Raw genomic sequence first — 25,901 nt, forward strand, 5'->3', positions numbered from 1 at the left:
TGAGCATTTTGTCAAACTTCTCTTAATTTGTTGACAGGTATGGTTTTGTTTTCATTATCACCCTGATAATTTAGTGTTGGTGGTGACCTGCAGCTGATCATGTTACTTCCATCGGTATTTTAAGCATGGTGAAAGCTCACCAGACACCACATAGATATTCTGAGAACTAAGTATCATACAAAAAAGTATATTTATGCATTAGAACTTGATAACAAAAGAAAAATTCACTTGAGAAAACAATAAAATTATGAGACAGAATTGATGATTAATACTTTCGTTGAAGAGACAGAACTTTTAGTATTCCAAGCAGAGTATAAAAGTACACAAAACTATCTGAGCTTTTGGAATTGTTAGCCTCTTCCACCTGGAAATCTCAGGTGTGGGATGTGTACTGATTTGTTCAGACTGGGTGTTTCTTGTTGTTGGTAATACAAGTAGATTTCTTTCTTTTTAACCTGTCTGCCTTTCCTTATCAAGGAAGGAACTAATAGTTTCAAAAAGGTAGAATACTCTTCTATACTTTTATATATGCCTCTTGGTAGTACTAAAATTTTTAGCTTCTGAAGGTAAGTACTTGATTTGCCTGTTATTCTCTCTACTTTGTTCTTCTGTTCTTTTAATTCAACAAAAACATTGGCCAGGTTTCCATGACATGCAGCCAGCACTAACAAAAACAAAAATGGGTGTAATGTGTTGAACTTTGTGTGGAATACTAGACTAGCGTTTCACAAATCCTGTGTTGTGACACATTGGTGTGTCATGAATATATGTTCAGGTGAGTCATGAATACATGGCAGGTGTGTCACAAATAAGTGTGAGGTGCGTACATTATGTTTAAGTTCATATATTCCTATTGAAGAGTCTTATGTAATAAATTTTTAAAATTTATGTCTCATAGTTCTTCCATAATTGTAAAAAAATGTTTGGACTTGGTGTGTTTGCTTTTTTGCATCTAGGAAAAAAATCACACATAGGGAAGTTGCAGACATTTGAAACATACTTTGGTGTGTCCCAAAGGAAAGAAGGTTGAGAAACTTGATACTAGATCGTAACCATGGGACTTGATAAGGTCTAAACTATAGTTTTAGGAATCAAATTGAAGTGAAGATCCAGTCAAGAGTATTAAGATGATATGTTACCAGTTATCATTTTGCATTCCATTGAGTACGATATTTTATCTTAACTTACTGTGCAGGACAAAAACAACTGTCACAGTGCTTAACTTCATTTTTTGTTTTGACTGGATGTCATGGAAACATTGTCAGTGTTTTTGTTGAATAGCAAGAATAGAAGAATCAAGTAAATTTCCTAGTACCTTGTTTATCCCATTTTAGATGTTAATTGATTTTTATTTGATTACCTCATGTACAGAGCACATACTTGTAATAAAGAACAAGTCAACTTAATTTAATATCTTAAAATATTTAGCCTACATCATCATCATAACTTTTCAGCTGTATTAGCAAGTCCTTTAAATCTCTATTTCCTGTCATCCATTACATCCTTCTTAATGTGGCTGTACATGCTGTCATATATACATTGTCTGGAATCTGAAATCTCTTCCTCCCTCACCTTCTCCTCCTTCCTACATGCTCCTTTCAGTTGTTCGTATAAGCTCCTCCTCCTTTCTTAATATATGTCCAATCCGGTTTTGTTTCCTTCATTTTATTACATTCAGTTATTGATATGCTCTCCCACTTCTCTCAGTACCTCCTCATTTTTCACTCTGCCCATCCAATTTATTCTTCCCATCCTCCACTATCTCCACATCTCAAAAGCCTCCAGCCTTGCACTACCTTTCTTTTCCAGTGTCTATATTTCAGTGCCATACAGGGGGGCACTCCACACAAAGTATTCTGTTAGTCTTTCTTTCAAATCTTTGTCCTTATTGCTGCAAAATATTTACCTTCTCTTACAAAATGCCTCTTTTGCCTTGGCTATCCCAGTTTTAATTTCTGTGCTGTTTTTCCAGTGGTTTCTATTCTGCTTCTGAGGTATTTAAAGCTTTGGATACATTTTAATATTTCTGTATTCAGCGATATCTTTACTCGTTAATTTCTTCCTAGAGTCATTATTCTTGTTTTCATTCCATAAACCTTTCCTTAATCTTCAATGCAATACCACTGTATCCTGTAATTGTTTGTCATCTGTTGTAAGAAAGACCATGTCATCTGCAAACCTCAAACACCATATTCTTCTGTGTCCACTTTTTACCCTCTTGTCTTAGCCTAGATATTACAATATGAAGCATCAAATTAGCAATAGTGATAGTAATGTTGCATACACGTTTTTGTCAATCTATATTTAGGTTAAGCAGTATGTCCCAGGTTTAAATTTCAAATAAGAATACTGCGTGGTTAAGAGACATCTGTTGATTTATTGCCTTCATATCACTTATAGGGTTTTTCATGATTCCACAACATCAAAATTAATACCTATTTTTCATTATTGGCAATCACAGTAATAATGGCTTGCCATAGTTCAATAAAGCAAACCTAAACTTCACTTCAAAAAGATTTTGTAAGAAAATTGTTACATCAACACATAATTATACTTTCAGTTTTCATGAGACAGACTCATATGAAACAACTTCCAGGCATAAAATTATGAAATACAAAGTGCTCAACATGGCGGTATGTACCAACAACTAACGTTTGCTAACAACTGCTACAGCATAAAGCCTCCTACTACTGTGTACAACACATCTCTTTTTGGTGCACACTCTTGACCAAAGACATCAGAGTGGTTTCTTAAGATAGGAACTTAATCTGTGATTTACATTGAATGTGATCAAAATAGAAACTCAGATATTACTGTAAAATGCGATTTTACATAGTTGTCAAAATTATGTATTTATTTATTTTTGTTTGTATCTGATGTATAACATAAGGATGATTACTTTTCTGGGATATTCTAGCCCTACAATTTGGATACAGAAAATGTTTTTGTTGATTTTAAATGAATTAAGAAACAGTAACAGCCACAAAGTACATCATTGTCCTGAATAATTAAGCAAACTTTATTACTGCGCTATTCTAGACCAAAGTGGCATCAAAATATTCAAAAGAAAAAGTGGAATTGAGAGATTCAATTTAGATTAAACAGCATAAATCTTGTTTCTTGACACACTTGAGAATTTATCGCATTGTACGTTTTCAGTGCCAACACTGGGTAGCTGTCATATGTTTAGTTAATCAATCTACATCATACTTTTTTTTGCTTTCTAGGAAGTTTTCTAGAGGTATGCAATGAATCATTCCCACCAGAGATCTGGCACCAAAAAGTTAAAAGTTAAAAGTACTCTAGGCTTAAAAGTATCTAGTGTTCGAAACGAGTGGTACATAAAGAAATGAAACACAATGGAACCCTGAATTTGTTAACTGTGTGATATTATAAAGTTGTATTTAAAAGTGCTGTTAAATCTGTCAAATGAATGTCAAATGATAAGTTCACTTTAGGACATAAGAATAAGTCTAAAGCTGTATGGTCTGTTATGAAATCAGAGTTAGGTACAACAGTTAACCACTGGGAATTCAAAATCAAGCAAAACAATGATACTATTTCAAACCCAGCTCAAATAGGTCAATGTTTTAATAAGTTTCTCATAAATGTAACAAAATCTTATGTAAATGTGATTACTTATCAAAACAGTGTGAATTTTTTTGGCCTGGACCAGAATAGTGACCCCCTTGTAAGTTCTCAGCCAAAGATGTAAAAAATGCTACTTTGTCCTTAGAAAATAAAAAATGCTGCAGGGTGGGATCAAATACCCACCAAAATAATTAAATTTGTATATTATAAAATAGCACACCTCTGTCCTAAATAATCAGTCAGTCATTTGAGCAAGCCAACTTCCCTGATGTGCTTGAGTATGCAGAGGTAAAACCACTGCACAAAAAAGGATCAGGAGAGGATAGGGAAATTACCGCCCATCTCTATCCTCCCAGTGCTATCCAAAGTATTTGAAAAAATAGCTGCAGTCCAGATAACAAATTTTATTGTGAAACATGGTGTCATTCTTAAAAACAAGTATGGGTTCCAAAAAGGAAAAGCACCTTGAGTGCTATCAATGAAATCATTGAAAAAATCTGCTCATTACTAGACAAAAGCAATAAAGTAGCAGGTATCTTCTGCAATCTTACAAAGGCATTCGATTCTGTGAATCACTCCATGCTGCTTCATAAACTAGGCAGATATGGCATCAGACAAAATCCTCTGAAGTGCCTCAGGTCTTATCTGACAAACAAGAAGCAAAGGGTAGTCATAGCATCTAATACCATAAATTATGCATCTCAGTGGGATACAATATCACAAGCAGTCCCTCAAGGCTCAATCTTAGGGCCACTATTGTTTCTCTTTTCCATGAATGATGAACCTCTTAATATCAGTGACCAGCCAGTCATGTTTGCTGGTGATACTTCAGTGCTCCTTGAAAAACAAAATGTGGGAGAAATTCTGGATGGTGTTATAAACACACTAAACAACCCAGGTACAAGGTTTAAAAAAAATGGCCTTAAACTTAACTTTTCAAAGACCTTGTTTACGCAATTTAGAACCAGACAATCAAAAATCAATGATGTCTGTATTGTACATAAAAATCAAGTCATGGACAAAGCTCAGTCCATGAAATTTGTGGGACTAAACTTGGACAAAAATCTAAGCTGGCAAGCACATATCTATTATTTAACTACAGAATTAAACAGCCTTACCTTTGCAATGGATATACTATCTGGTATAACAGATATAAGCTGCAGAAAAGTGGTGTACCACAGTTACTTTGAATCCAAAATTAAATATGGTTTAAATTTTGGGGAAATTCAAGCTACATGTCACGAATTGTGCTACTTTAAACAGGAATTGTTAGAAAAATGTGTGCTGCCCCTCCAAGAACATCCTGCCGCCCATTATTCACCAACCTAAAAGTATTACCTATCCTTACATTGTATATATTTGAAATTATCATATTTTTGCATAGTAACCCTGAGGTAATGGAAGAAAACTATTTCAAACATAAGTACAACACTAGACACAAAGAAAATTTCCTCCTTACAGAACATCGCTTAAAACTACCAACAGACACCCCTGTACGTGGGAATGAAAAGTTACAATTAACTCAAGGGTAGAGATTTACTGAACATGGAGATAGGTTCACTGAAGAGAAAACTATACGATCTCCTGGTGGGAAAATGCTACTATTCAACTGAGGAATTTATGAATGATGAAATCATCATTTGAATAGTGCAACTGTTTAAGATTATAATATTGTGCACATATATAAACATAATGTACTGTTACATCACAAGAAAAACAGTTTAATAATATTACTATGTCTAATATCAACCTGTACTGGTAAAAAGTAGTGTTAGAGAATTATGTAATTATGTATATCATAAGGCTAAAATTGATGTGTCTCCTGTACAGCATGATCGGATGATCTGTATGTTATGAGATGAATAAAATACAAATATATGTGTTTTATGTTTCAATGGCCAATTTATTTCGGTGCTGTAAAGGGAAAAGTTGAAGTTCTATACTCATTAGTGCATTCCAGCATGGGAATTTCATTTTGTTTTCTTGGAAAGTTATCAGTGGAGATGTTTCACCTCAACCTTCATCTGACTAGTGGATATTGTGTCAAATACATAAGTGTGTGACATGGGTGGCTGTACCAAATGATTGTGTGTCACAGTGTTTTGTTTACATGATTATAACAAGTAGGAAATGAAAGGAAAGGTGATGAAGGAATGCATTACTGGAGCATGGCCTATAACTTTGGAAAACTATAGCTTTACTTAACTTCCTCATCTGATAGATTTTTGGTAGGGCAGAAAGAGAGGTTTGAAATCCAAGCCAGGATGTTGGTTCAAATTCTACTGAGCAGTAATGGTGCATGCTCACTGGGAAATGTGGCACAGTAGTTAGCACATTGGACTCACATTCAGGAGGATGATGATTCAAATTTGCATGCGGCCATTCTGATTTAGGGTTTCCATAATTTCCCTAAATCACACCAAGAAAATGCTGGGTTGGTTTTATTTGTTTATGTGCCCCTTGCTGACAAAATTTTGGTCGCTAAAATTATTCCATTAGCAGGAGCTGAACAGCTACTTCTGTCGTATGATGTAATTTAATGATCTCAGCTATATAGGTAGATACAATCAAACTACCTACATTGTATTTTTTTGTGGATGACTGTTGTGATGACTTGGTTCAAGTAAATAAGTGAAACCTCTATTTATTTGGAATATGAATTGATACTAACAAAATCTCATTTACTCTCAGGTACACCCCTAAAGATCTGAAACCTTATTTCATATATGGAGCAACAGCAGCTGAAGTTGAAGTTGATGTACTAACAGGTCAGCAACAGGTACACACAGCTCATATTAATCTGTACTCTTTAAAATAAAATGAACTAAATGTTGTAGATTTATAGGTGGAGGTTTTCATGATGTGTCAGTGCAACAAAATGTTCTTTTTGGTTCTAACTGCAACACTCTGTAGGTGTTAATGACATTACGGGAAGATGGGTGGAGAGAATGTGATTCATGAAATATCATGAACCTGCTACAGTTTGGCACAGATTTTATTCTACTAAATATACCTGTATAAACATATGCCCAGTCTTTAATCCCCTAATACATTTAAGGAGTTAAGAGATTTACTTTAGTAGACATATGGTCATTGTCGCTGCTACTGAGTGCAATATTATTGTAAGCTGATTATATTAAACAGGATATTTATTTTTGGTGGTGTGACCACATTGAGAAGCTGATTACCTGACACTCTTGACTCCAAACAGCAGTGTTGCCTCAGCTGTTAAGACAAAATCATGGATATGAACACTAAGTTCCATATTCCATCTTCATGCCTCAATTTGGCTCATTGTCCTAATGTTCACATCAGTTGCAGCTGATGGTGCTCAAAGATATACTCTCCTTTCACTCAGTCTCAGTGGAAAAATTGTTTTGCTGCTAACCCCTCTGAGCAAAACTAACCAAAAGCTGGCATTGCACCATGCCTCTCCCAGTTCATACCTCCATCCAAACAGCACATGGTCACCTTCCAGGAGTTACTGCAATCCTAGCCTCGCCCTCTTTTCCTATGACCCTTGCCAAGAACACAGATCTCTTGGTGGAGGATATATCACCTATTCACAGCCTTAAAATAGACCATGATTTGATCACCCTTCCACCAGGAAAAGGTTCCATATGTGATTGTGAACCACAGTGGTTAACTGACATGGGTTATCTGATAACTGACTCACTCCTTCGTAAAGAATCCTGTTAAAGTCAACATAACCCAAGGGCTATTCAAGAACATCTCCTCCTGAATCAGCTTCCTCCTTACAACTACTACCTCCGTACAACCATATTCTGCATGCCTCACAAAGTACATAAACACAATCACAATGTTTGCTGAAGCTGGCCACTGTGAATCATGTCTGTTAGCTGTCACCTCTAATCAATTGCTTGTGCCATAACTTGCCATATCTGAGGAGTTGTCATGTCCCAACATCCCTCCTTCATTATCATCTGTATCCCTGCTCACCACTGTTGACACCACCTCCTTATACACCAATATCCCACATATCCTCCTGCATCCTGCTGATTCCGAATCTGCCACCCCTTTACTGTTTCTCCTTGGAGGGGAAGATGTACAAACTAATTCATGATGCAGCCTTGGGTACCTGTATGGCACCCTCATATTTTTGCCATCTTGAACACATTTTATTAGCCACCCGTGATACTTATCCTACTGTATGTTGTAGGTTCACTGATGATGTCCTCATGATCTGGCCCATAGCCAAGACACAGGATCCTCATTCCTCAATAGGCTGAACATTTTTTCTCCTATTGTGACATTTTCCTTCTTTCTTTCCTCATTGATTGTCCTCAGTGTCGACGTACTGCGTTGCTAAATTGGCTGAAAAATGGGAGTGGAAGTTCAACACTGACTTATTTAAATGATGTAACTGACAGGTACACATTTGCATTTCACAGTTCTGTACTTTCACTGTTCACAATTCCCTAATATACACATTTAATGGCCAGTGCACTGTTGTTTAACATACGATAAGCCTTATTATTAATTTGCAGGCAAACTTCCACATACGAGGGGTGTTTGAAAATTCCATGCAAAAATAAAAACTACTTATGTGTTTGGGGTAAACCTTTTTTATTTTTTGACATAGTCTCCTTTTAGACTTATACTCTTCATCCAACACTGTTCTAATTTGTTGATCCCCTCTGAATAATAGGAATTTCCAAGTCTGCAAACTAGCTATTAGTTGCTGCAATCACCTCCTCATTTGAATAAAATCTTTGTCCTGCCAGCTATTTCTTCAAATTGGAGAACAAATAGTAGTCCAAGGGAGCCAAGTCTGGAGAATAGGGGGTATGTGAAACAATTTGGAATCCTATTCCCATTAATTCTGCGACCACAACTCCAGAGGTGTGTGCTGGTGCATTGTCATAATGGAAAAGGGCTTTTTTGCAGTCCAGTTGCCGGCATTTTTCTTGCAGCTCGGTTTTCAAACGGTCCATTAACAGTGAATAATATGCACCTGTAATAGTTTTACCCTTTTCCAGATAGTCAGTGAGGATTATCCCTTACGAATCCCAAAAGGCAGTCGCCATAACCTTTCTGGCTGAAAGAATGGTCTTTGCCTTTTTTGGTGCAGATTCTCCCTTGGTAACCCATTGTTTAGATTGTTGTTTGGTCTCAGGAGTATAGTAATGTATCATTGTTTCATCCACAGTGACAAAATGATGCTTAAGTCCTGCGGATTCTTCCTGAACAGCTGCAAACAATCCTTGCAACATTTCACACAATTCCGTTTTTGGTCAAGCATGAGCAATCGCGGAACCCGTCTTGCGGATAGCTTTCTCATGTCCAAATGTTTATGCAAAATACTATGTACCCGTTCATTTGAGATGCCCACAGCACTAGCAATCTCACACGCCTTAACTCTTCTCTCATCCATCACCATATCATGGATTTTATCAATGATTTCTAGAGTCGTAAGCTCCACAGGGCGTCCATAACGTTCAGCATCACTTGTGCCCATACGGTCACTCTGAAAATTTTGAAACCACTGTTGTAATCGAAGGTGTAGAGTCACTGTAATGTTTATCAAGCTTCTCTTTAGTCTCCTGAGGCATTTGGCATTTCGTAAAGTAATGTTTAATCACCGCACAAAATGCTTTTTCATCCATTTTTTGACAATCACTCAACTTCCTTGATTCACACAAATGCCAAACACAAAGAAATGGAACCGCACGACTGCTACGGTCGCAGTTTCGAATCCTGCCTCAGGCATGAATGTGTGTGATGTCCTTAGGTTAGTTAGGTTTAAGTAGTTCTAAGTTCTAGGGGACTGATGACCTCAGAAGTTAAGTCCCATAGTGCTTAGAACCATTTGAACCGCAAAGAAATAGACCAATATGGCTGAAACTTGGTGTGCATTCTTTCCAAAGATGCTACTAACTAAACATGACCTCGATACACGCCGGTTATGCTATCTCTCGGACTTTGCACGGACTTTTCAAACACCTCTTGTACTGCTACAATAGATTACTGTTGAACATCTACGAGTAGTAAAAACCCGACCATACATTTCACAGTCTTTCAGATAAATTGAACATACACTGTCATTGCTTTAACACACGGCCTATTGGTGTAACACTTATTTCACAGTTAAGCTGATGTATCGTTGTTGATCTAACTTCCACGTCTGAAACTCGGACATGCACTGACTGACTCAGGACCAAAAATTGGGCCCTTCTGTATTATCACAATAATAGGTACTGAAACTACACATTGTTTGATGTTAAATTTACAGGAATCACAATTAAAGCTTAACTCATTAAGTAAACTGAATACATCAAAAAATTCTGCCTTTTTAACAGTTTCTACAAGAGTTAGGCTGAATTATTTGTTTAAATGATGAAATTAACAGATATCATTAGGCAAACAATACTTTTGACAAAACTGTTAATTACTTTGGAATTAATTAAGGGCTGGCTTTGCTAACATGTTTTTGAATAGAGCCAAATAGGTACTTAAAGAACGCTAGTGTTTCATCTTCCAAACATTAAAATTATTATAGAATTTATATTTGTTTATAAGTCAACAATAGAATTTAAGTTACGAGACAGTTACTGATTTCGCCCTATAATGAAAGATACTAACTAGGAATAGTCAAAATAAATTTAAAAATCAATTACATTCATAAAACTAAGCACAAAATTAGATCTTGTGTTATATTCTTTAAAACTGAGGGCCAACCTTTCTCTTTTATGAAAATGCAGATTGTACTCACATATGTTAATGGTAATTAGTCAGACATGAAAAAATGAATTTTAAGGAGGCAGATGGCAAAATAAGAGGGGAAGTAAAAATTATCCCAGCTTGCTTCACCACAACATTAGTTCACTCTGAACTTTTAGCTACAACAGTGTTACATGGTTAAAAATATTCATAGAACTTTAGCTTTCATAGATGTTATCTGCAATCAACTTAGTTTTTACATGTGAGCTTTTGACAAATGGCTCCAAACAGTAATTATATTACATAGTTATGTGCCAGTTGCTTCCTTTGACATGAGAAGTTATTATGATTGGGTCCCACAAACGCTTTTGACATGGTTGTTATGGGGTTGTCATGGAGGTGTTAACTGTTATTAGCTGACCTGAGACTGGCAGTTTTGGCATGGGTGGGCTATTTGAAGATTGGTGTGCAGATATTTGTTGATCTCGGGATCTGTATAATGTTCTGAAAACTGGCTATATTAGATTTTGCTGTTTTGAATGAATTGTAAACTCAACAGTTGTTTGGTTTGTGGAATATGTGGAAGGTTATTAAATTAGAAAAGTATACACAACTATCTTACGCTACTGCACTGGGAGTACCCTAATTACAAGCATGGCTTCCATCTTGAAATTTCTTTTTCATTGTGTTAAATTATGCAAAGTCTTAATTAATGGCTTAATTAATTATTAACTGTTGCCATCTGATTTGGAAAAAAATATGGCAACGAAAGTACAGTGTAAAAGTTCAGAATGTAGCAAACATTAGTGCAAAATATGGCATGGAAGATGTAGTTACTAATAAACATCAGTGTTAATTATCTTGTAATTAGTTTCATGCAAAATAAAATATATTACTGTAAACTTTGGATACCTGTCTTTATATTGGTATATGTCATTTTATCCAAATATGCTGAGTAGCTAACAATGTTTTCTCATTTGATGTATTGTAGTAGAACTTTCAGTTAGCTATAACTTTTAATTACTCAAGCTCCTAGTAAAACTAATTGTATCACTGAAATCTGCATGGTCAGTACAACCAACTGGATTTTAAATTGGAAAAAATTTGTTTATTGATGGGAGTAGAAGACACAACAGATGGAGGAGTTCCAACTTGTTATGTCTCAGGGTCATATGTCTATGGATGATCCATGTGCGAGAGTTTTCCCGCACACCTAACTACCACTCCTTATTCCAGTTCTGTCACAGGTATATCCTAACCTATTTGAGGCAGGGTCACCTGCAATAAGCAGTCCTGGCGTATGTCAACATTGTACAGATTGGTGAGACTGTGAAAAGTTTAAATGTTTGTAACCCTAATTCCACTCAGTGCCAAAGCAGAACATTTTGTTCCAAGAGAAAAGGGAAGGCGCCCTTTGGTTCAACATGTTTCTGATTCTCTAGTAAGTTCATGTGGAATTCAGTTATCTTGAATTCTTTTAAATTCGTAGAAGTACCAGGAACAATGGACTGATGTACTTTACAATTATCTTCTCTTGTTTCTATTCATGTTCTGTTGACCCAGAGAGTAAATGAATTACCATAATGTGGAATTAATCACATTTGTACAAAATATAATTACAGTAATTAAGAAACAATATAGTTGTTCTCAAGGTTGCTTTGCACTGCAGTTCACTGCTAGGAGGGAGTGTACCCTTGCCTTCCTCTGACGTAATTACAGTAACAGAAATTTATACATATGCTTATTGCTCATGTGTGGTGTGAATGCATAGATGGAGCAATGACATGTGCTGACTTTGCAATTTTAGAGTGACCTCAGTACAGCAGTGGCAGCAAGGATTATAACCAAAACCTATCACTCTGATTCAGTAAATGAACAAACCAAATAATGAAGGTATAAAAACTAAGTTTACAAAATGACTCATAATGTGTACATTAACAGTAACAAACTGAAAGATAGCATGGAATGGAATCTTACAACTATATGTGTGACTGTAGAGTGTTAATTGATAAGTCAATATTTATTACTGTTACCAGTATTATAACATGTAGGCCTCTAGAGGACCATGTGAAGCATTTACTGAAGGTGAGAGTTTCTGAGGTGCCACACTTCTTTCATCTTCTCAATATGCAATTTTTTCCTTTCATCCAATCAAGTTGTTTCTGTCTTGAAATTCTTGATCTGTTGGCTCACTTTTTGCTTGAGTACTTTGTGCTTGGATCTCTGTCTGTCTTGTGTGATTTATATCTGACTCTGTTATACCAGCATCCTTCAGGTCTTTTCAGACTTCAAGTTATTAATGTTTTCTTTGTACTGCAAGTTCTGTTTATTTAGTTGGGAGTCCAGGATTATCTTGATATGCCTGTAAAATTTCAGTTGATATTTCCCATTTTATGCACTACATTAGATATCTGTTCAGTCTCTTGTCTATTCTACAATTTGTAGAATGTCTTAATGGGCCATTGCATTTTTTTTTTTTTTTGATGATTCTTTTCTCTAATTAACCTTGCCAATCCATGACCAGTATTTCTAACACACCTGAAGCATTGGAATTCAACCTGTGTGCTGTGGTGCCCTGTGAATGACTGTCTGGGCTGCCATGGATTTGTTTTGTAGTTAGTAATGAAGAAGACAATTGTGAGAAATTTCGTATCTGGTGTCAACCTGAGTAGCCTCAAAGGATGATGGCCAGATTATGTAAGCAGTCTTAACATCGAAGCATCACTTGCAGTACCAGCTGCGATTGTTGTGTTGTCAACCAGTTTTTATTATATTGTGCTATAAAGCTGATAAAGGCAATAAACTACTGAAAAGATTTTAAATTTGTCAAGTGAAAGTAAAAAGCTAGAACTTGCTGCTAAGGACAACATCAAAGTGGTAATGAAGATAGAAAATGCAAGTATAGAAAATATGATGGTAGCTACTTAGTTTTTGGTTTCACATGCACTGTTATGAACAATGAAAAGCATTTACAGTGTATTTTGTGTTTGAAAGTACTTTCTGTTGAATGTATGCAACTTAGCAAAATAAAGCGCCATTTAGAAAGTGTTAATAAGCATGGTGTGGTCAAACCGGAAAATATTTTTCTGAAAAACTTGAGTCAAATGAAAGAACAAAAATCACCATTTTCAAAGCAGGCAAAAATCTCAGTTAAAGCAGTTCTAGCATACTACAGTGTAGCTTACCGAGTAGCAAAATGTAAGAAAGCCTGTATGATTGCTGAAGAGCTAATTCTACCGTCTGCTATTGACAAAATGTCCATTAGACTTGGAGAGTCCATGGCAAGATAGCTTTTGACATTCCTTTGTCTAATACTACATTGAATTCAAGATTTAGGAGAGCATCTTCATGGACAAATTATAGAAAAAATTAGAGGGAGGGATTTTTGGAGGGATTTGGAACCTTTCAGAAATGTGGTGAATTTCATTAAAACTTGTCCTCAGAAAGATACAATTTTTAGACAGATGTGACATTGTATGGAGGCTTAATAGAAACATTCATTGGCTTTCTAGATGAAATGTATTATTGCACATTTTTGAACATATGTGAGAAGTCTGTTCTTACCTGTAAGAAGAAAGTCACATCTTTTCTAAGTGCTTTCTGTTAAAACTTGCATTCTTATGTTATACATTTGAGAAGTTAAACTCACTGTATAAGTCTCTGCATGGAAGTGAAACTCATTCCATTCAGTTTTTTGACAAAGCTTCGGCCTTTAAAAAGAAGCTTATTCTTTGGAATAGAAAAATAAACAATTGGGGAGAAATGGACTGCTATCCACGTTTGAAGCATTTTAATAATGACAAGGAGCTAGGCCATACTGCAGATATTTCTATACCTGGAGGATATTTATCTGATCATCAAGTTCATTTTGAAAAATACTTTCGCAAAAACCATGATAGGTTTCAGTGGCTTCAAAATCCCTTCAGTAGTGATTCTTCTTCTGAGTTCCGTATTGCAGAAGAGGAAGAGGTCAAGGCTTTGTGTGGAGAAGGAAATGAGGCTTGCTGTATCTCATTTTGTGCCAAGATTTGACAAGGTGTGTAACAAGAAGCAAGCTCAAGCAACACATTGAAGTGAGTAGTGTTTTATTCATGACTTGTTTCTTTAATTAGTTATTTCAGTTTTTTCAAGGTATCTCACAGGGGAGCCGTGGAAACACCACAATCTGTCGGGGGAGCCACAAACTCAGAAAGGTTGAAAAAAATTGACATAAGGTTTCTGGCTTGATAACCGTCTTGTAATGTCTCACTTTTACGTTACTTGATAGGCATGATTTGTTGTAGATCTTCCCAGTCTTCCAAAATACTTTACTCATCTTTTGATTTCTCTGTTCATGCAGTCCTTTCTCTATCCCATTTTTCTACTACTTCCCCCCCCCCCCCCCCAAAGATTACTAAATTTGTAAACTGTCTTGATGTCACCATATTTTCTTGTGATGTTTTTGGTGCATCTGGTTTGACATCTATTCTGTTTTCTTTAAGGAGATGTGTAGTCTTACCTTTTCAGCCACCTCTTTCAGGTTCTTTTTTTTCTTGTTTTAATGAAGGTTCTGTGTTATCTGTGAGCATTGCCAGATCATCAGCAAATGCCAGACATCCCATGTCTATTCTTTAATTCCTGCATGGATTGGCTTATAGTCATTGTATCCGCAATTCTTTCTCTCTCAAAACTTTGTCTAATAGTATAATGAATAATAATGGTGAAATACCCCCACTCTGTCTCACTTCTGTCCTAACCTCAAAATACTCTGATAACTCTCCCATGAATTTAATTTTAGATTTGGTGTTGGTCAGTGCCTGTTTGACAATGTTCACTTTCTTTTTGTTGAGGTGCCTCTCTTCCAGTTCTTGGATCAGTGATGGTCTATCTATACAGTTGTATGCCTTTTTGACGTCTACAGAGGTGTATATCGTCTATCTGCTTCTCACTGCTTGGTATCTCAGGACTGTCTCTAACTATCTGTTCAGCACAGCATCTTGGCAATATGACTCCTGCCTGGTATTCTTCTATCAAATTTTCCAGTTGAGACATCTAACCTCCCTCAAAAATCTCACAGTTCATCAGAAAAGTTCATTATTATTGCAAACATTTTAGATTGTATCTCCACTTGCATTTGCAGAATTAACTGTTTCAATAACAGCTGGATTCAAGGACAGGTTGAATCTAAAATGAATTATGTAAGAATATTGATTGTCTCTAATTACTTAACTTATGAATTTCTATTTTTTTGTTGTTGTGTCCATTAAGGTTGATTCTGTGCATGCTGTAGGTGTTTCTTTCAAAGTTAAATAGTTCTTGTTGAAATGTTTCCAGGATAAATTATACAAATAGGAATAATGACAGTGGTTTTAATTTATAATTAAAATTTCAAATTAAACTGAAAATAAATCTTGTGTCAATTTCATAATTTACCGTATTTACTCGAATCTAAGCCGCACTTTTTTTCTGGTTTTTGTAATCCAAAAAACCGCCTGCGGCTTAGAATCGAGTGCAAAGCATGCGGAAGTTCTGAAAAATGTTGGTGGGTGCCGCCACAACTAACTTCTGCCGTCGAATATATGTAGAGAAGAGAGAGAGAGAGAGAGAGAGAGAGAGAGAGAGAGGAAGACGAGCTTTTGTTCTCCGCCCCGAGTTTCGATCACTGCATTTTCATACATTATCCAACGAAGTAAATACAAATTCCGTATTGTTCAGCTTCGAATGTAGCAGTATTTCAATGTACTACGAAAATCCGACTGGCAAGACTGTTTGGGATCTTTGTCAATATGGCCAACTCTACGTTCTGAAATAAAATAAATAAATAGGAACTTCTATGAATTGTGAATCATATGCAGTATTCTCTTCACCATAAGAATAATACGAATATAAACATTTTGCCATGTATTGTTTCGTGTTTGTTGCTATCTCATTTAAATCGTGTCTGCCTGATAAACTACGAAACTAGAGTGAGACAACAGCAAACATGGAAGAATATACATATCATGTCATGTTTATATTCGTATTATTCTTATGCCTAATAGTGATACAGTCATAAATGAAGCACAGCAATTGACTAGATTTTTAAATCTAAGATGACTCTAATTTCTGTGCAGAATGTAATGTACTAAAGAGGCACCTGCAAAGATTTTCAAATGGAGAAAAATTTTCGCTAAACTCTCGTTCAGAACATCATCTATCATACACAGTGTATTATTTGGTTCTTGTTGATCATTATCAAAGAAAGCAGCAATGTAAGTAACAACAAATAGCAGTCTCTCGCCATTGTTTCGCTAATGAGACGATTCCTCTCTCTCTCTCTTCTCTCTCTCTTTTTTTAAAAAATTGTAAGCCGCGGTAGTGCGCACAAAAGCAAGCCATGCGGCGACAGGCAGTAAACACGCACAATCATAATGCGACAAACAATGCATGACACAGTATAGTAATGCATTTTCAGCTTAGAGTGATGTAAACACCTATAACAAAGAAAACGGCACTGATCAGATCAAAGAAAAATAAGTAATCATTCAAACCAGACAAAGCACGTGAAAAAGGAAGGGTACCCGTCCATATAAATACGGACGGAGCGCCTGATGCATAGCAATGGCTACCTGGTAAAGCTTAATTGCTAAGGTTACAACTCGAACTGAACTACTGTAACTGTATCGTCATTCATTCGACCAAAATTGTGTCTCATATTACAATGGACCAACTTTGTTTCGATTTGGAGATGCGGCCTAAAACTTTTCTCCCTCCTTGAATTTAGAGTCTCAAATTCCAGGTGCGGCTTAGATTCGGGAAAATTTTTTTTCCCTTGATTTTGAGTCTCATTTTTCAGGTGCGGCTTAGATTCGAGTGCGGCTTAGATTCGAGTAAATACGGTAGTTCTGTTCATGAAAAACATAAGAATTGAATTAGATTTTTAGATCTATGATTCCAGTGGATAATTTCATGAATTTAACGAGTGTATCAAATTCTACAATATATGACAGAGAGAGCAGCACTGATCAGTTCTGTTACAAACTGTGTCCTACCTAGCACCCACTGTGAAATAATTTTGTATGTGATGGGCAATAAAGGTATCCTACAGTAATTTTTAGCATTGGTCCTAACCTGTCTCCTGTTTTGTATTATAATTGTTATTTGGTTATTTGACGCAGATTTCTTCAGCAGTTCAGCTATGATGTCATCTTCCCCTGTTATTCTGCTATTCTTCAATTTTATGATTTGTCTCTTGATCTTCAGCTTGCCTGGTGCTTTTGACTTATCACTTCTCTTGATATCTTGGCTCCTTGAGAATCTCTCAACCATTTCAGGACAATTCAATAATTCATTGCAGTACTTCACCAGTGTCTCACAGTTCTCTTTGTTATTCAGTGCCAGTTCTCCATACATTTTTCTGACACAAAGATTTTGTGGTTGGTATCTGATGATTCTGGTCTTAAATCTTTTATAAAAGTCTCCTGTGTTCTCTTTTTCTTTTAACTGGTCCTTTTCAAATTCTCTTTTGATTCTTCTGATGTCTTGTCATTTGCTTTCTTGCCTCTATGTAGTTTGTCAGTTTAACTTCTGTTTTGTCACTGTTCCATTTGTTGTATGCTATTTTCCTGTTCTCAATGGCTTATTGCATGTGTCATTCAATCATAGATGTCTCTTCTTTCTGATTAGAGGAATTTTCTCTTCCATTTTACTGATTATCTTTGCTCTGAATTCTTCACATTTTGTGGCTGTTCTTCCTCCCATTTATCTTTGATCCTTGAAGATCTTAATTTCATCATATTAAACTTTGGTATCAGCATAGTCTCCCTGTTCATTCTATCTGGTGTCTGTGATTCTTGTGAGGTAAGATCGGAGTCTGAGTTAGCCCCTCTTCTGATTTGTGCATTCATGATTTCTATGTGGTTCTTGTGTAAATGCTACATGGTTGACTTCGTATTCTCCTAAGGATTTGGCAGGTGCCTTCTACGTCTTGGTTTTCTTGATATCTTTCTTGAAGTGAGTTGGCATTATCATCATATAGTGTTGCTAGCAGAGCTCAACCAATCTCTGGCCACTTTTGTTAGCAAATCTGTGTGCTAGGTATTGTCATATCATTCCTCTGAATCTATTTTCAGTGACATTTCTCATGATCTTTAGCTCGTCAATGGCCTTGCCACAGTGGTAACACCAATTTCCATCACATTGTGGAAGTTAAGTATCGTCAAGCTTGATTAGCACTCAGATGGATGACTGTCCGTTCTGAGTGCTGTTGGTAAGCAAGTTGCGCTCAGCCATTGTGAGGCTCATTGAAGAGCTATTTGATTGAGGAGTAGTGGCTCTGGTCTTTAAACTGACAATGGCCAGGGTGCAGTGTGTCAACCACATGCCTCTACATATCTGCAACCAGTGGTGCTTATGGGCTGAGGATAACACAGTGGTCAGTTGGTACCAGTGGCTCTTAAAAGGTCTGTTTGGCTGGAGTTTAGTTTAGTTTTCTGTATTTAATCACAGTACATATCAATTCCTTCTTTGTCTCTTTTGTTATCTTAGTTTACTGCTGCATGTATGTTGATTGCCATGTAAGACATATTAGCACATTTGATCATTGTCAGCCTCCGCATTGTCACCAGTGCTTACTGGTTTCAGTTGTCTTACTGATTGGAGGATCCTCTTATTGACTGAAAAGGCCATTTCTAAAAGCAGAGCTCCTTTGCCTATTTTACTGCCTGTTTTGGTATTGCACATTCTGGTGTTACCGAAGTCTATAGTATTGTCTTCTGTTATTTTAGTCTCTTGTATTGCCAAAATCAGGACCTGTTGTTCAGTTAGCATCTTTTTAATTCATGTAGTTTTCCTACTCCAATTAGTATGCTGATGTTTAGTGTTCCTATGTACGTCTTCACTTCAGTGTAAACTTTCCCAGAGGGTTATTATTATTATTATTGGAGATTTGTATAATCACAGTAAGGAAATGTGTTGGCTTGGATTCCTTCCTGCCAAATTTTATAATTGCAATGCATATCAAAATTCAAGCCTATAGCTTTTCTTCACTGTGACACTCTTACAGGGTAGTTTGCACCTGTCCCCAATTTAAACAGTGAGTAAAGTATAATACAAATTTATTTCCTTTAAATACAACCTCACAAAATGAAAACTAGTCACATCACTCACTTTCAATGTACTCAAGAGCAAGACCAAATAACAAGGAAACGAAGTTAGTTATATATTCCAGATATCAAAGATGAGTCAATCATAAAATGTTCATCCTTGTCCTGGTGTCGATTTGGTGTTTATTAGAGTCATCACGTTAACCCCAACCCTTCTGTATGACAGATCTGCAGGTCTGGGTGTGAAGAAGTGATGACATGAATTGGTGCATACCTAAAGTTGCTTCTTATCTCCAGTGAGAAATTTTTGGGTACTGTGTAGTGGCTGCCTGCTGAGGCTGGCCCTTTTCTCATTGCTACACACCATGGAGCAAATAGCGAGTAGAGATGAAATCTGTATGACACCACTCAGAGTCATTTGTACACATGTGGCAGGGGCTGACACATGGAATCAGGTAGAATGTTTGATTCATCTGATATAGTCAGTTCTCTGACCAAGCTCTCTTGTTGTGAAACCAGGAGCCTGTCTAATGAGCAGAAATTTGAATCTTACTTGCATGATGGAATGTGTGAAGATTAGAGGTGACCTGCAACGTGACAGGACTTTTGGGATTGGATCCTGTAAATCCTACAGTGGTATTGAGGCATCTGTTGTCAGTTCCTGCTAATGAAATGTAGGCAGAAGTGGAACGCTAATGGTTATGGGCGCTGCATCATCTATATATGCTGGTTTTAAGGTTTCAATTGATATGCTGTCTTGCCTGCCATTTTTCTCAATGATGAACATGATTCCTCCTCTCATCACATCTTGAAATGGACCCAAATAGGACGGAGAGAATGGAGGTCAGAGAGGTCAGATGACATCATCCCAGAGCCAGAAAAATGCACAATTTTGTAAATCTTTATGAATGATACTCCTTCTGTTGCCATGCCTGACCACGTTAAGTGGCATGAGGTGGCACACATGTGAACGCATGCTGCCTTTAAGGTGCAATGGGCCTTTCAATGGCGATGAATACTCTCTACCATCCCATTGCTTGCAGGATGGTGGTTAGTAGTGTGAATGTGTCTGCTTCCACAGAGTTGGTGTAATTCCTTGAAAAGCTGTTTTCCAAATAGTTGTTGTCTGTCAGTCGTGATTGTAGGATGCTGAACCTCGTGAACCAAGATTGCACCATGGCTGAGGCCACTGACTCTGCTGCTGTGTTGGGAACAGGCACTGCTTCTAGCCACCTAGTAAAATGAGCAATCATCGTAATTAAATATCGGTACACCCATGAGCGTGGCAGAGACACAGCGATGTCAATGTGAATGTGAGTGAACCTCACTATATGTGTCGGGAAGCAATGCACCAGCACGAAAACATGTCTAGCTATTTTGCTGCATTGGAAACTCTTGCAGTCACATGCCCAGGTGCAACAATTCTTCTGTATACCAGGCAAAATGACTTTTGCAGCAACAAGCTTGCCAGGAGTTCTGATGGCAGGGTGTGCAAGGTTATGGTAGATATTGAAAAACTGGTGCCTCCATTGCATAGGAATGATAGCCATTGCCTCCCACCAACTGTACTGCACCAAATTCCTTGATGTGTGCCCTACATAGGTACATGTTTCAACTGTAATGCCATTGATTCACAGTTAGCAATAATATGATGAAAGAAAGCATTGTTTCTTGATCATTTGAAATATCAGCCCTGTTAATCATGTTCAGTTCTGCCACATGTCCCAAAAAGTAGCTTAGGTAATGCCATTGTTAGAGCATGAAACACAAGCTCTGCTTTCCTTGCCCATGGAACTTTTCTACTGCCAGGCATGCTGTTTCCAGTGAGCACTCTTTTGAGCAGTTCCTGTATCACAGCCAAATTATGTAAATGTCTCCTGCAGTAGTTTAACATCCTAATTAATTTGCAGAGACCTTTGAGTGCAGTTGGTAATGGCATCTGCCGAGTAACTTTCACCTTATTAGGCAGGGGGCAAACACTTGCATGAGAGAAAGCATACGTAGAGAATGCACTTTCTTTCTAGCAATAAGACACTTATCACTGTTGATTACAGTGCCAAAACTCTCTAAGCACTCAAATAGTGATCATGGCTGAGGCCACTGACTCTGCTGCTGTGTTGGGAACAGGCACTGCTTCTAGCCACCTAGTAAAATGAGCAGTCATCGTAATTAAATATCGGTACACCCATGAGCGTGGCAGAGACACAGCGATGTCAATGTGAATGTGAGTGAACCTCACTATATGTGTCGGGAAGCAATGCACCAGCACGAAAACATGTCTAGCTATTTTGCTGCATTGGAAACTCTTGCAGTCACATGCCCAGGTGCAACAATTCTTCTGTATACCAGGCAAAATGACTTTTGCAGCAACAAGCTTGCCAGGAGTTCTGATGGCAGGGTGTGCAAGGTTATGGTAGATATTGAAAAACTGGTGCCTCCATTGCATAGGAATGATAGCCATTGCCTCCCACCAACTGTACTGCACCAAATTCCTTGATGTGTGCCCTACATAGGTACATGTTTCAACTGTAATGCCATTGATTCACAGTTAGCAATAATATGATGAAAGAAAGCATTGTTTCTTGATCATTTGAAATATCAGCCCTGTTAATCATGTTCAGTTCTGCCACATGTCCCAAAAAGTAGCTTAGGTAATGCCATTGTTAGAGCATGAAACACAAGCTCTGCTTTCCTTGCCCATGGAACTTTTCTACTGCCAGGCATGCTGTTTCCAGTGAGCACTCTATTGAGCAGTTCCTGTATCACAGCCAAATTATGTAAATGTCTCCTGCAGTAGTTTAACATCCTAATTAATTTGCAGAGACCTTTGAGTGCAGTTGGTAATGGCATCTGCCGAGTAACTTTCACCTTATTAGGCAGGGGGCAAACACTTGCATGAGAGAAAGCATACGTAGAGAATGCACTTTCTTTCTAGCAATAAGACACTTATCACTGTTGATTACAGTGCCAAAACTCTCTAAGCACTCAAATAGTGATCATATGTTATCATTATGATACAGCCCTGTATCATAAAATACTAATACCTCATTCATATAGCAAAAAAACAAATGTAAGTCCTTGCAGCACTGAAGTGCTACCACCTTTAAGTTTTGGAAACAGATGAAAATTGTATGGGACCAAGTTGGGATTGAATGGAGGATGATTGAAGACAGTGAATCCAAGGAGTAGGATTTTGCAGACATTGTATCAGTTGTGTGTGATCTGGTGGCATTGTCATGCTGAAGCAGAGGGTGCTTTGTGTTTGGGAGAATTCTTCAAATTTGGCATGCTCTCATATATTCTGATCTTGTCAGTATGGTCTCACACTCATTAGGAATTCAGCAATACTGCTAGAAACCTCAAGAAACACTTATTGATCACACTACCTCTACTTGTGTGCTGAACACATAAGTGATACATGGTCTTTTGTGGATAAAAAAGTCCTAATTTCTAATTCAACCATCCATAGTGACTGTCACTAATTTCCTTGGATCATTCATCACACATTCTATATTTCCTTATGTGCTAATGTTATACATATAATGAGATTTACAGGTTATCTAATTATCCCAGGTACCAAACATTGGCTCCTACTTATCTGAAGAAGGCACCAGAGATTTCATTAGTTATATTACTGTACATGCAGGGAATTCTATTTGAGGCTATGTTTCACATCATCATCATGGACCATTGAATAAAAATGATAGCAATGGCTTGTTTTGCCTCAGTTACAACTGGCTGCCTGACAATGAAATATTTCATAGTGTGTCACTATCTTGGATTATCTTGGAAAGACGTTGCTACCGTGCAGCTTCTATTGATGCGTTAATATCCCACATGGATTAAGTGTCTAGCCATAGATTCAGTTCATGCAAACATCTTTGTCGCTGAACAACATCTGTGGCCCTTGTGTATTCTGTGGCCACAACCACAGCTCTCATATGTCACGCATCAGTCTGTCAGCTCACAAAATAGATGGCTGAAAAGTTTACTATTCAAAAATCACGCATGCATGACATATAATGGATACATTAATAAAAGTTTGAGAATTTAATACCATTGTACAAACTTCTGATATTTTGCAAGACTGCCAAGTGTCTTGCTGATGCAAATTGTATTTACACTGATTTTGACTCTGGTTTGTTTGAATGCTTTGTTATCTTTTTCATCTCATTTTTCTCCAAACTTATTTTTGAAATGAGTGCTTATTTACGGTTGCTTAGAGAAGAGTGGTTAAGTTCTAATATTATTTTATGGGACTTCCAGATACTTCGAGTTGATTTGACAGAGGATGCAGGTGAAAGTTTGAGTCCTGAGATTGACATTGGTCAAGTAGAGGGAGCTTTTGTTATGGGACTTGGTTACTGGTTAACAGAGAAAATGGTGTATGATCCTGAGACAGGAAAAGCGTTGACAAACAGAACATGGGTAAGTAATTAAACTTTTCTCAGACCTCCTTCCTATTTTGGTGACTAGGACTCACAGCATAATTGTAATTGTGTGTTCTGTTAACAGGGAAATCTGCCACACCAAAATGCCTATACATCCTGAGTAGATTGGTGGCATAAAATTCTTCTGTAAGACACAAAAATGCCATATGTGTTTATTACCAGTGTTAAATAACAAACATTTTTTTCTTTGAGTTATTATGTATTTTTTATATGAAGACATAATAACTGATTTAAACACTCTGAAACATGCCAATCTTCTAATATAAGGAGCAGTAATTAAAGTTAACATATATACTGTGTGTCACGTATGAGGTCTGTTGCATTATTTCCAGGACACTGTAAACTCCCTACCAGCATTCACTATTGCAGTTTATCAAATGGTCATTGGATTCATAAACTTGTGACTAGGCTCACATCTGTATACAGCATTTGCCATAATAATGTCTTTGTGCCTAAGCAAAAATACATTGACAAAATTATATATTGTGTGAAAGGGGAAAATCTGAAATAAGAATAGTTCTGTAGTTAAGTTACACTATTTTTTTTCAATTTCTTTTGAAAACACTAATTCCTTTCAGCTCAAACTCACACACATTCACTTCAGGAAGGACAATCCTGCCCTTTGTGCAGAGAAATGAGCGTATTAGTCCTTTCAAATTAATTGACTGAAAGTATGAATAAATCATTTGCACTTGTGAAACTCTGTAGTAAACCTCCTAAGATTTCTTGACAATAACTTTTATTGTCATTACTGAAGCACGCCACAGTGAAAATATTAATTAAACCTGACAAATTCAATCTGACCATAATAATTTGTGATTCCTCAAACTCTAATATAGATTATGCCATCTATACTAATAATAAATCCGTATAACCATTGTGTCTGTCTACCTGTGTTTGAACACGCTACTATAAAAAAACCACGTTACTGGATGAATTTTCAAGGGGTCTTCACAGGTCACTTAAAGGAAAGAAGATTGGGTTTAATGTCCCATTGACATCAATGTCATTAGAGATGGAGCACAAGCTCAAATTGTTTCAAGGATTGGGGATGCAACCGGCCATGCCCTCTCAAAGGAACCATCCCAGCATTTGCCAGGAGTGATTTAGGGAAGTCTTGGAAAACCTAAATCTAGATGGCCAAACACAGGTTTGAACCATATCCTCCAAAATGTGAGTCCATTGTGCTAACCACTGCAAATCACTTGAGCATAGTTTGGTGTACCATATAGGCTTTTTAGTTCATGAAAATCAGATCACAGAAAAAAAGATACCATGATTGAAAGTTTTAACTTTCTTGTGTCTCCATCTGAATATACTACTCTCCAAAACTACAAGAGAGATTTTTATGGGGTTTTCACTGGTAACTTCGCCGTAGGTGGGGACACCACATAGGCTATATTTAATCAAAATAACATCACAGGAAAAAAAGATGTACATGTTATAAAAATGTAAAAACTTGGTATACATATCACTTACTGTTGGGAAAGTATCACTGTGGGGATAAGAACCACCTACCTATCAAAGAGGTGGGGGTGGGGGTGAAAAAGAAGTGTAGGCCACAACACCCCAATAACTCAGATTTTATTAATCCAGTATTTGAGAAAAGAGCATGTAGTGAGTTGCAACAAACTTTACATGTATTTTCAAACCTTTAAGAAACTTTTTTTCCCACTCACATGATGATGAAAGTGTGAAAGTTTGTCACTTACTATAGTTTCGCATCAGACATGGCATTTTAATTTATTACTTCTTTATTACTAAGTGTACTGTGATACAATTTGCTCAGTGTTCACATATACCATTGAATTCGCCTGCAAAATTATCTATATATTACTCTTAGTTAAGGATATATGATATCATAAACACTGAGGTGCTCGAAAAACTGGTGCATCTTGCATGACATTTAAATTTATTATTACTAACTTACTGAACCAATTTTGATAAAATTTGGCAAGGAGATGGCTTGGATCCTGGGGAAGAACTTAGGCTACTTCACAAAGTGTTTAGCACAAGATACTTATTGATTTGATGAATATTATGTGAATTATCAAAAAATATTTATGCTTTAAAAAAGCTATTTACTCTTAGACTTTTGAACTTTATTGTATTTGTG

At 36.8% G+C, this 25,901-nt stretch overlaps 1 protein-coding gene across 3 annotated transcripts in view; it reads left to right on the plus strand.

Annotated features, from left to right (window-relative positions):
- The window catches only part of LOC126236198 (uncharacterized), a 316,623-nt gene that overhangs the window by 254,961 nt on the left and 35,761 nt on the right, over nt 1-25,901 (plus strand). For all 3 annotated transcript variants that reach the window (XM_049945307.1, XM_049945309.1, XM_049945308.1), the window contains exons 23-24: nt 6,283-6,370; nt 23,601-23,762. In XM_049945307.1, the coding sequence (XP_049801264.1) occupies nt 6,283-6,370; nt 23,601-23,762 (250 nt within the window). The remainder of the gene's footprint in view (nt 1-6,282; nt 6,371-23,600; nt 23,763-25,901) is intronic.

The sequence above is a fragment of the Schistocerca nitens genome, chromosome 2 (assembly GCF_023898315.1).
Source record: "Schistocerca nitens isolate TAMUIC-IGC-003100 chromosome 2, iqSchNite1.1, whole genome shotgun sequence".
Taxonomy (NCBI): domain Eukaryota; kingdom Metazoa; phylum Arthropoda; class Insecta; order Orthoptera; family Acrididae; genus Schistocerca; species Schistocerca nitens.